The sequence below is a fragment of the Neofelis nebulosa genome, chromosome 6, assembly GCF_028018385.1.
Source record: "Neofelis nebulosa isolate mNeoNeb1 chromosome 6, mNeoNeb1.pri, whole genome shotgun sequence".
Classification (NCBI taxonomy): domain Eukaryota; kingdom Metazoa; phylum Chordata; class Mammalia; order Carnivora; family Felidae; genus Neofelis; species Neofelis nebulosa.
Window position 1 is genome coordinate 50,905,381 of NC_080787.1, and position 12,709 is coordinate 50,918,089.

Genomic DNA, 12,709 nt, shown 5'->3' on the forward strand with positions numbered 1-12,709 from the left:
TGTCTCAGATGCGGCTGTTTTTCCTGACCCCTTACTTCTGAGGGACCGTGGCTTTGACCCATTCTGTCCCTCTGCAGGAGGGTCTCACGGAACAATGGCCAGGTGCCGGCCGCACTCAGGAATGTTTGCAGGACCGTGGTGCTACCGGTGCCCAGAGACTGTAGCCGGGTGCCAGCCCGCTCCAGAAAAAGTTCGCGAGATAGTGTAGCAGCAGCGTTTCAGAGATTATGGAAAATCACTAGACGTCTGGCACCAGGTTTCACCCTTAATGACCTTGTTCCAGCACCAGTGAATGTGGTTGTTCTCTTGGGTCCACTGGGGCCTTGCCTTTAGGGGACCCACACAGCCTCTACCAGGTGTCCTCCCAGCAGGGGAACCGCCTCTCCCCATTTGGCCTGAAGACCCCCAGACTGCACTCTGCTGCTGGGATTCACCCTTCTCACCAGAACACCGCCAGGAATTGTGCTGCGGAGTTTCAGACTCTGCACTCCCCGTTTACAGTCTTAATGGAATCTAAACCCTCTCCTTTCTCCTTTCTCCCTTTTTAGTTCAGTCCCTGAGGCTGTTTCCACTTTTCCACTTTCTCTCCAGATGCTTTTTGGGGGGTGTTTTTCCCATACTCTCCCCTCCACCCCATCTCTGTCCTCTCTCCGCATGCAAAAGTGGCTTCCTGCCCCCCCCCCCACTGTTTCTCTCTCCCCCCAGTTCACCTCTCCATGCTGTGTACCTGTTGAGTTCTGTGGTTCATGTTGTGTAGATTGTGTTAATCCTCAGATCAGTTTTCTAGGCAAGATGGTTCATTGTTGGTCTGGCTGTATTTCATGGACACGAGACACACAAAAAACTTCCATGCTGTTCCTCCACCTTGGCTCCTCCCCTGACAGAAATATTCTAAATCAACCACCTGTTCTGCTGACCTCTGGACAGATCTGTAAAATACATGAAAAATAAAGAATTGTCATGAGATTTTATAGTAACCCATCTTGGGAACATTGAAGGGCATCATGTTCTTTTTAATTGCTTTTTTCTTCTTTTATTGGTAAAGATAACTAAGAACAACATGAGCACATTTTAGAGCAGGGGTGGAGCCAATATGGAAGCCAAAACTGATCTTTTTTTTTCTTCAGCATTTAAACACACACATATTCAGAGGTCATATTTGGGTAGAGATTTGTTTTGAAATAAGCTTTGTTTTGGCGGGGTGGGAGATTGTGTCTTCTGAAGCATTCTGTGAGGTTTGAATCTACAATCCATCTTCAGGAAGACCTCTGTATGATTCTGAAGAATTAGAGAAACCTGCAAGCATCCAGAGAGAGACATTGAAGACTCAGCTTCTTAGTCTCCTTAACTCTGGGCTCAGAGCCATCTTCAGCATGCTTGGCTACCTGAGTTTTGAGGGACAGTGGGTTCAGCACAAAATGAAAATGTCAGGCTCCATGTCCAAAAGTATTAGGAATTACAGATGGTCAGGGCCCCTGGGTGGCTCAGTAGGTTAAGTGTCCAGTGCTTGGTTTTGGCTCAGGTTTGTGACTTTGAGCCCGAAGTCATTCTCTGTGCTGCCAGTGCAGAGCCTGATGGGATTCTCTCTGTCTCTGTCTCTGTCTCTCTCTCTCTCTCTCTCAAAATAAGTAAATAAGGTTTAAAAAAATTACAAAATGGTAGAACATTAAAGCAAAAATGGAATTCTTCTGAGACTGGAACCCTGTGTGGCTGACTGCACAGGTCATACGTCTGTGACATTGAGCCCGGCTTCAGGTTTCCTTCTGGGTTGAAAGCTCAGTTTATCTGCATTGAAAAAAAAATCTGGAGATTCAGAGCAGAAACTGCAAGAGTAAAGGGTTTGTGTGGAGCACGCACCTATAACTTTTGGCAAACCAAATATGTTAAATGATGTGTATGGTGTATATAGTATGAAAGGTATGAGAAGTACCTCAGTGATAGAAGTTTTTCTTTATTAGAAAATTCACATGGAGAACAATGAAGTAGCAAAGTGTGATTCTATTAAAATTGAATAAGGTCTTTTGGAAACCTGTTGCCCACATTATCCCATAAAGAATGGGGTCACAAGTCATCAGCACATTATTTGTCAACTCAAATAATACACTTCATCTATGTTATGTAGTACTTATCATAATGAAGTAAAAGCATTTGCTTATTTTTTCCTTTCACTCATAGGTCTGTGAAATATTAGAGGAATTGACTATCTTATTATAAAATTAAGAACTGGTACTGAATACTTGAATGTGTGAGTAAATTAACCTACCTTCAGAACAAGATTATTATTTATAAGACACATTTGATGTGCACAGTTTCAATCTTTAGGAGAAAAACTGTCTTTCTTTTAATTTGTTATTCCACATGTAATGTATTCATATAAATAATGAGACCAGTGACGTCTACTCCTAATAGACAATGTGTTTGTTTTTGTCCCTTGAATTCAGGTTTGATTTCCTCTTGCATGACAGACGGCTTCCATAATGTGGCTCAGCCTCTCATTCCATCTGAGTCACGTGTGCAATTATCTAAGCACTCCTGAAGCTGCCCATGGCCCCACACAACTCATCAGAACTTCATGTATGACCCTTGAAGGAAACAGTGGAAATTAAAATTAAAAAAAAATTTTTTTCCAAGTGTATCCATGTAGGGGTGCCTGGGTGGCTCAGTCAGTAGAGTGTCGGACTTTAGCTCAAGTCATGATCTCAGGGTTCCTGGGTTCAAACCCCACGTCAGTCTCTGTGCCTGGAGACTGCTTTGGATTCTGTGTCTGCCTCTCTCTCTGCTCCTTCTCCACTCAGGCTCTCTCTGTCTCTCAAAAATAAACATAAAAAAAAGTGTGTCCATGTAGTGATTTAAATTTTTTAAATGTTTATTTACATTTGAGAGACAGGGACAGAGCATGAGTGGGGGAGGGGCAGAGAAAGAGGGAGACACAGGATCTGAAGCAGGCTGCAGGCTCTGAGCTGTCAGCACTGAGCCAGACCTGGGGGGGAGGAGGGGCGGGGAGGGGAGTGTGTGGGGGGGGTGGGCTTCGATCTCATGAAGCATGAGATCATGACCTGAGCCAAAGTTGGACATTTAACTGACTGAGCCACTCAGGTACCCCTCCATGTAGTGATTTAAAATTACACTATAGCCTTTGGGAAATCTTATTGCCTATAATATAAGAGGCCAAAGAAAGGGTTTAGATTGATGTTCTATTTAGCTTTGCAAACATAACTGTGATGCTAGGCTTTTATGTAATTGATTTTGTAAGCAGTGGCCAAATCCACTGTTTCTCACCCTGTGCCCCAATCTGCTTTTGTAAAAACCCAGAAGAACACTTGAAAACTATTGTCATAAATTCAAACTGCTTGAGAAAAATTGGTGAAAGTCTATCACAGTTGTTTGCCAATACTCTGTTAACCCTGGTGTACCCATACCTTTTACATACTTTCCTTTTGTTCTCTTTTTCAGTTTCATTTTAAGCATATTTTTGTTATTCTAAGACAAAATAATGAATTAATTTATCAAAACTAAAAACAAACAAAACAAACAAACCAAGGACAACAGCAACCAAGAAGCAAAACGAAAATGAAAACAAACTGAGTGGTTTAGATTCCTACTAAAAAAAAAAATGGCCTATGGTTTTAATTAAAGATTCAGTATGAACATTTGGACATATAGTGATTTATTTCCACATGAGAAAACTCATATAGCCCTTGCCATTAAGGAAAATACCTGTGATATATCAAATTTAACATGCAAAGCCAACCTTGCATTGTAGAAATATAAAAGGTTCCAAAGCTGAGTTATATGTTGGACTGAGGGATAGCTATCTGCTGACTAAAACAATCCCATACAAGAAATTTTTAGTGGATGAGTTTTGCTTGAAGAATGGATAATTTCAGCCAACTTAAAACCTATTATTTCATTGCCCTAATTATAATGGATTCCATAACATAATATCTATAAAATATGTTAAGAAATCAAGAACATGTTTGAGTCTGAAACAAAAATAAAAACAAAACCAAATCTTCAGTTTGCTGTCCAACATGGAAGAACCTTACAAAGTCATCATTGTGTACTAATATAAGTAAGGTTGAATGAACTGAAAAATAAGCTCTTCTTAGATCTGTCAGAGCTGTTGAGCCACAGGACCAACTGCTGCCTCCAAAACTGCAGAGAAGACAGACACATAGATATAGATAATCACAATCTACCAGAGAGGAAATCCACTAGCAAAGAACTCCACAGAAACCAGCACCATGATAGGAAAATTAGGACTGTAACTGAGGAGTTGACAGAGGCTCAGTGTAGATAAGCCTGAGAGATGAATGCTTCATCTCAGCCCCTAGCTACTTGGTCCCCCACACTCACTTTTGTGTTTTAACTGCAGAAAGTCTGTCAAGTCCTCGCAGTAAAGATCAGAGAAAAATCCCCTCAGGCTTCTGAGGTGGGAAGAAACTAGCCATTTCAAAATAAGACAGAGCATTCTGATCTGCTTAACAAAACCTGCCTTCAAGAGAAACTGTTTTACCAGAGTGTAATTTGCTGGGGATTTTTCAGAGCCTAGCGGACTTGGGGAAAGGAAAATACCCAACTTATCTTGTTCTAGCCTTCCACATAGGGTAAGTTGCATACCAACTCCAGCCCCCTCTAGCTTCCCTGTACCACCAAAGGGGGTGAAAACAAAACAACAGTTGCTAAAAGACTGACGTTGAATCATAGGACTATAAAATAATTCCTCTATGCCCACACCTTACCAGTGTATTACTGAAGGTCTATTTACCACAGTTCCTTTTACTTAGTACATCCTGTCTGTCTTTCCACACAAAAATCTGCACATAGATGCTTATAACAGTTTTGTTCATAATTACCAAAACTGAGATGCAATTAGGATGTGCGTCAGCAGGTAATGGAGAAATAAACTGTGATACATCCTAAAGAGAAAGGAGCTATCAAGCCATGAAAAGATATGGAGGAAACTTAAATGCATACCATAAGTGAAAGAAGCCAACACATCATGATTCTACCTGTATGACCTTCTGGAAAAGGCAAAACTATGGAGATAGAGGGGGCATCTGGGTGGCTCATTAGGTTGAGTATTGGACTCTTGATTTCATTTCAGGTCATGATCCCCAGGTCATGGGATTGAACCCTGTGTTGGGCTCCACACTGAGTGTGGAGACTTCTTGGGATTCTCTCTCTCTCCCTCTACCCCTCTCCCCTGCTCGTGCCCATGCTCTCTCTCAAATAAAAAAAAAATTAAAAATAAAAAAAAAACCCTACAGAGATAGTAAAAAGGTCAACTGTTCCAGAAGTCAAGGTCACAGAGGGATGAATAGTCAGAGCACAGAGAATTTTTAGGGCAGTGAAACTATTCAGTATGATATACTATAATGATGGATACATATCATAACACATTTTTCAAAAACCTTCGAATGTACAACACCAACAATGAACCCTAATGTAAAATATAAAGTTTGGAAATGATAATGTGCCAATATAGGTTCATTGATTGCAACAAATGTACCAGGCAGTTGCTAAACATTGATAATGGGGGTTGTATATGTGTATGGAGACAGGGGAACATGGACACTCTGTACTTCCTGTTCCAATTTGCTATGAACCTAAAACTGCTCTAAAAAATATGCCCTCCCAAGAAAGCAAGTGACTCTGACCAAGAAAAAAAAAATCTTACCAAAATTAGAAAAGAAAGGATGACAAATTTAAAAGCTGGATCTTTAAAAGATTATTAGTGTAAAACTCTGAAAATAAATGATTCAGCTTTCACTTCTGATTAAGGTGGAATAGCAGGGAGTAGATACACCATCTCATCTGAACGAGTGAAAAACAGGCAAAATCTATGAAACAACACTCAAGGGAGAAGAAACAAAGAAGGTAAGCCCACAGTTGCACTGTTTACTGTCAGGCCACTAAGTAAGGAAAGGAATCTTGGGGTCTCTAAGGGAAGGATAAACCAACTAAAATATTCTCTTTTATATATAAACTCAAATGCTTTTCTAATTTGTCATTTTCCAAATATTTCACTCTTAATTTTTATCAGACATCCCCACCTTTCTTGGTTTATTATTAACATGGATTGAATTAGGAAAGCCAAGCTTTGCTATGATCACTAAGAGATGTCTAATAACTAACTAAAATATGAAATACTTAAAAGCAAAGTTAATGGAAGCATAAATCCATGAAATATAGCCACCTAATTTTTAAAACAAAGTTTCTTCACAGCTTTATTAACTAACATTGCTTGAAATAAGCTATTTAAATACAGTATTTTTAAATAAAAAATGCACAGAAAATGGGGCACGTGGGAGGCTCAGTCAGTTGAGTGTCTGACTCTTGATTTTGGCTCAGGTCATGATGTCACAGTCGTGGGATCAAGCCCTGCATTGGGCTCCTGACTGAGTGCGGAGCCTGCTTAAGATTTTTTTTTCTCTCTCTCTCTGCCTCTCTCTCTCTGTCTCTCTCTCTCTCCCCCTTTCTCTTTTCTGCTTGCACTTTTTTCTCTCAAAAAAAAAATGCACAGAAAATAAGTAAATGGTAACCTCCAAGTGCATGTGTTAAATAATTCAAATTGCAACCTTGGAGGAAACAAGTAAGTCCCACACTTTTGGTTTGAACCCAAAACCCAGAGAACTTCCACCATCCTGTGGTTAACACCTTAATTTTCAGTTTCTTTTTAAAATTGGTTTTGGGCACCTGGGTGGCTCAGTCGGTTGAGCATCTGGCTTCAGCTCAGGTCATGATCTCCCGGTTCCTGAGTTTGAGCCCTGCATTGGGATCTGTGCTGACAGCTCAGAGCCTGGAGCCTGTTTCAGATTCTGTGTCTCCCTCTCTCTCTCTCTGACTCTCCTGACTCACACTCTGTCTCTAAAAAATAAATAAACATTAAAAATAATTTTTAAAAATTGGTTTTAAAAAGTAAAAAACTATTTTTAATGTATATTATTATTAAATGTAAGTATAAAATTGGGTTAAAGAAGTGATGGGGATTAAGGAGTGCACTTTTTGTGATGAGCAACAGTGATGTACAGAAATGTTGAATCACTATATTGTACACCTGAAACTAATATTACGCTGTATGTTAACTATCTGGAATTTGAATAAAAGCTTGAAAAAATTTAAAAAAAGATAAAAATAAAATGAAATAAAATTCCAACTATATACTATATATTATTCATAAATATTCACATCATACATGTATGTATGTGGTATGTAAGTATGTGTATATATATTCACACATACACACAAATATTTCTTACTTTCTAGGTCTGCTTGAATTCTGTTTTTTCCCCCCAATCTTCTAATTCAAGGCACTGATTCTTTCCCTTGCAGTTTTAATTCTTTTATGTAATGGTTCTAACACCATTTAATATTTTGTATTAGCAATACTTAAATTTGTCACCTCCTTTACCTTTTGCCAGCTTATTTGCAGTCTCATAGTGCCTTCTTAACTCATTTTACTTCCTTCATAATTTTTTTCCATGAAGTATGCTTATTCTCTAAATGTACAGAAACATGATCTTTAAGATCTTTCAGTGTCTTCTAGAGTTTTAATAAGTCTTTCCATTTGATGTTGTTTTAAATTCACCTTTAATTCTTTTTTTTAGTAATAGTTTCGACTGAGTCCATGATCACTCAGTCAAAGAATGCACTGCCCTTATTCCCAGTGAGCTAGATATGATCACATTGCTAAGTTCAGGCCAGAAGAACTTCTTGTTCTCTTTCTCAAAGACATGGTGCTTACTCTGGATTCCTCTTTCTCTATCCTGTTGGCTGGAAAATGTCAACAATTGAATTGATCTTTCTGCTCCTAGAGATGAAAGCCAGGTGCAGGTGTTAACAGAGCCATTTTCCTAGCCTGAATCTTTGGATCGGCTCAAGAAGTGCCTACTTACCCATTATCACCCTGGGGAATGTCACATGAGAAAGAAAGAAATCTCTGTGTTGACATTTTGGGCTAGATTGTTCTTTTTTGTGAAGGCTGTGTTTGTATTGTAGGTTGTTTAGTAGCATCCTTGGCCACAGCAACAAGATGCCTATAGTTCCTCTTCTCATCCCAGTTGTGACTAACAAAAATGTTTCCATTCTTTGGCTAATATCCTCTACAAGGAAAAATTGTCTCTGGGTGAGAATCACTAGTGCAGAGACTAATGTAGAAATTGTTACCTGTAGGTGGGGTGCTGCCTTAAAAAAAAACCTCATACAACATAATATTCACGTAGAGGTCAGGTGGAAGGAAGAGAGTAAAATGGCATGGAAGGCTGGGAGGTGCTGATCATGTTTCTGCTGTGGCGTTTGGTAAAACTGTAGTAGGCACAACATGTTCCTGTAGAGCTTAAAGCTACAGAGAAAGTGTTTAGAAAGAGGCAGAATATCAGTACATTTGGTTATTACATGCTGTCTTAAGCAAAATACTGCAACCCCCAAAATGAGCATATCCAGGAAATATTGGACAATTTCTTTGTTGCCTGCAACCCAAATTGGCTAATACACCAGGAAAGTAAGTTCTCTCAGAGTTGGAAAAGCTAACATTCTCACTCTCACAAACAACACAAGAAAGACTGTCAGTTTTACTCAAAGGTCTCCCATTTGGAGTCTTCAGCCAAAAATAATGAGGAGGCCACAGGCAAATATCAGGTGATAGGTGTTGCCTTCCCACTGCCTACTTTTTTGGAGGGCCACAAGTTAACTAATCTTAAAATGAAGAAAAAGGAAGTTAGCCCAGCAAAGCAACCAATTAATTAAAAGCAAGAGTCAGGAGAATAAGAAACATAACTAGAAGATATTTTTGGGTGAGCTTCTTTCACACAGAGATCTTGATTCTTAAGTTGAAAAGTCACTAACCTGGCCTTGAAAGGTTTTCAACTGTGTGATATGAAGAAATCCTTGATTTCTTAAAACCACAGCATCAAAGAGGAAGCTATGAGAACCATGTGGTGGCCCAATGTGGCCCAACTCTCCAACATCAGCTTTAGAAGATGGCATAGAAGATTAGGAAACAAGGAAAATTTCCCAGGTGATCAAACTTGGGGCCAAAAAAGGGACAATGGATAAGAAACTTCCTCCCAGAGAAGAAAACCAGTCTGACCACGAAGTTCTTTTACTGCCAGGCTGTGGGAGCTTTTGAAATTCTGAGCCAGCACTATTTATTTCCCAATCGTAATGAACCAATGAGTTTTTTAGGTGAGGGTTGTTACTTGTACTTTCTTATTTCTTCGCCACCATTGTATATTGAGTGTGTATGAGTGCTGGAGGTGAGAGAGAAATAAATGACTGCACTTTTCTGTTCATCAGACTGTTGGGCTCCCCACAGGATATCGAAAAGATTGTGTATCACCCAGAGATAACTCAGTTTTGAGTGGGATGCAGTAACTGGACATTTCATTATGTTTCTTGGAGAAAGGATATTTTCTTTATGTAGGAAGAAGGATACATGGATACTCATACATGGATACTGGGGTGGCCAGAGTGAAAGTCTATCAGGAGCCTTTACTTTTCCCTTGGTATTTATTGCCTCTCCACTTCCTTTTAGTAATAGAATCTGTTGATCTTTAGTTGAGTACAAGGTGTCCAGCTACAGAGAATACATTCCCAGGCCTCTCTTGCAAAATAGACCCCATCATGCGACTAATAACCAGCAGAACAAAAAATGGCCAATAAAAGAAAAATTCCTGAATTTTGGGGGACATGTGTGTAAAAGAAACACATTGCCTTTCACTAACTTTTCCTTTGGACTGGGTATCAAGCAGTAAAAATGCAGACTGACACCTCACACACAGAAATGTAACTCACTTATTGAGAGTAAGAGATTTGTTTCACGAGGTTGGTTCCCTAGATGACCTCATGGAGAAGAGTCCACCTTTTTGCCATGGACTTTTATGAAAGAAAACAATATGGTATAACCTTATTTCAACTGCTATAATTTTGGGTTTTTGTTTTACTTGTTTTTAAATCTATATCTTAACTCCTATATTTTCTCTGGGATTATCATGGCATTATGAATATCGTCCTCAGGAATATGCTGAAGTTTTGGGCATATTAACATTAAAAGTTTAATTATTTAATTAATTTTAGTTTATTTTAATTAAGTTAATTTATAGAATTGACCTGGTGCTATGGGCCGTAGGCTATTACAACTGGGATAAGTTACTCTGCATTTTTACTCTAAATTTAACAGTATTGCCTTGTGACAGCTCTTTGTATATAGAGTTAGGCAAAATATTTTCCAATAAGTATTTTAATTTATTCTACATTTCTCAGTATTTTCTTATTCTATTTTCTAACAGGGAAGACTTTTTATATCCTTATTTTTCTCATGACTATAAATATATTTATCTCAAAAATCTAGTTTTAAGATTTAGCAATTACATATATTACGTATTTATTAAAACAATTCTGCTTTACATATTAAGCAATTATTTAAAATGTGGATTGAATTTGTAGATCCCATATGATAGTACACAGACATATATATGTAGTATAGTGCATCCACACATACAGACATAATTCCTTTCTTGGGTTTCATTTCTTTCCCTTTTTTAACTTCTTGAATTCAATAAATATCTTTTATTTCTCTTCTTTCTTATTTAGTAAGAAATTTCCTTTTAGCTGAGCTTTGTTACCCATGAATTCTTAAACACAATTATTTTTCTTGATTTATTTTATTGTTTAAAAGTTTGTTAGCTTCTACCCCAACCTTCAACAGTTTGGGTTTTCTCTTGTTTTCCATGTTTCAAGTAGTGAAACAGTAACAAAGCTGTAGTAAAATTAAAAAAGAGAGAGAGAGAGATTAAGTTTATTCAACTCACTTTAATATGCAATGCGAGATTATGTCCTTCCTGTGTATCACAATGGTAAAGTTCAAATGAGATCTTGAAGAGAGCAGGCAAATGCATGGCCAAACTGGGTTGCATTGCTGTACTAATGTTAAGAGTTCCTGATAGCCAATCTCTTAGTCATTGCATAGGTCTTGATCTGGGGCTAACTAACAAAAGTCAAGTTGAAATGTAAAGCACTAAGTTGAATTAAAGCCTATGGACAGGAAATAGTAGACAGGAATATTGTCAACTATAGATTGTTGAGAGCTTCCACGCCAGGAAGGACTTTACCTTCCAGAAGTTCCAGACTAGCACCTCCTCCAGTGCTCACGTGGCTCATTTTATCTTCAGTGTTCCATTTGACACAGCAAGTAGCAGTGTCTCCACCTCCTATAATGGTGATACAGCCCCTGGAAGTGGCCTTCACAATTTCATCCATGAGGGCTTTTGTTCCATTAGCAAAGGCGTCCCATTCAAATACCCCTACAGGTCCATTCCACACAATTACCTTAGCGTGAGCCACAACTTGAGCATACTTCTTGTTGGTCTCAGGACCACAGTCCAAACCCATCCAGCCAGCAGGTATGCCTGATTTTACAGTGGCTTGGCCAACCTTAGCATTCTCCTCAAACTTGTCAGCAGTGACAAAGTCAGTAGGAAAGGTAATGTTCACACCATTCTTACTAGCTTTAGCCATGATATCTTTGACAATCTTGGCCCCCTCTTCATCAAAGAGGGACGCACCAATCTCCATGTTGTTGAGTACCTTAAGGAAGGTATAAGCCATTCCACCACCAATTATCATCTCATTGACCTTATCCAGCATATTTTTGATCAGTTGGATTTTGTCTGCCACTTTGGCTCCACCAAGTATAGCCAGAAAGGGTCTCTCTGGGTTTTCTAAGGCTCTGGCAAAGTACTCTAGCTCCTTTTTCATCAGGAATCCAGATGCCTTCTGGGGAAGATTCACTCCCACCATCGAACTGTGGGCCCGGTGAGCAGTGCCAAAAGCATCATTGACATATACATCCCCTAGTTTGGAGAGTGATGCTCGAAAGGCTTCTATTTTACCTGGTTCAGCTATAAGCTTATTTCCAGAAGGACCTTGGCCTTTTCCTTCTTCCTCCACATGAAAGCGCAGGTTCTCCAGTAGGATGACTGAACCAGCAGCCGGGTTGGCACAGGCTTTCTCCACTTCTGGGCCCACACAGTCCTTTAGAAACAGAACATCCTTGCCCAGCAAGGATTTGAGCTCAGCAGCAACTGGCTCTAAAGAGTATTTATCAGGCATGGGAACACCATCAGGTCGACCTAAATGACTCATAAGAACTACTGACCTGGCTCCATTATCTAGGCAGTACTTGATGCTTGGGATGGAAGCTTTGATTCTCTGGTTGTTTGTAATCTGGTTCTTCTTCATGGGAACATTGAAGTCTACTCTCATGATGACTCGCTTCCCTTTAACATCCAGTCTGTCCAAAGTTAACTTCTTAGAAAGAGACATCTTGATAATACAAAGACAGAAGCGGACACCTGGATCCCAGTGCTGAAGAACCACTTTACTGCTCTCGGGAGGCTGGATGGGTGATGCTTTCCAACGGCTTTCCTCTTGGCCCGCCCCTTCCTTTTCATCACTAAGTCCCCCACAGGGCAGGCGTGATTGAACTAGGGAGAGGGAAACTTGGCTCTGCAATTGGTTAACGGTGCTGTCATTCTTGATTTGGAATGTGTTGCCGTAAAGCGTCAAACTGCCGGTGCTGAACACGAACCCCGAGTAGTGACTGGTAGCTGGCTTGCAGTGAGAGCTGGGGCAGTGAAGAAACCTTGGAATAAGAATAGTTCTGCTAAGGCTCTTGCACGTTCTTTTTCCACATCTCTTTTGACTCTTG

The 12,709-nt window shown here is 39.5% G+C and overlaps 1 protein-coding gene and 1 long non-coding RNA gene across 2 annotated transcripts; one reads left to right on the forward strand and one right to left on the reverse strand.

Annotated features, from left to right (window-relative positions):
- The first annotated feature begins 2,170 nt into the window (after positions 1-2,170).
- On the forward strand, positions 2,171-5,873 carry LOC131514332 (uncharacterized). The gene is made up of 3 exons (XR_009263028.1): positions 2,171-2,245; positions 2,442-2,574; positions 5,785-5,873. It is a non-coding gene; the product is annotated as an uncharacterized LOC131514332 (long non-coding RNA).
- A 4,919-nt stretch (positions 5,874-10,792) lies between these two features.
- PGK2 (phosphoglycerate kinase 2) lies at positions 10,793-12,443 on the reverse strand. The gene has a single exon (XM_058734222.1). The coding sequence runs from the start codon at positions 12,322-12,324 to the stop codon at positions 11,071-11,073; it is 1,254 nt and encodes a 417-aa protein (XP_058590205.1). The 5' UTR covers positions 12,325-12,443; the 3' UTR covers positions 10,793-11,070.
- Between the last annotated feature and the right edge of the window lie 266 nt (positions 12,444-12,709).

Excerpts from the sequence above, each read along its gene's own strand:
- PGK2 (XM_058734222.1), bottom strand. The coding sequence starts at position 12,324 with ATGTCTCTTTCTAAGAAGTTAACTTTGGACAGACTGGATGTTAAAGGG.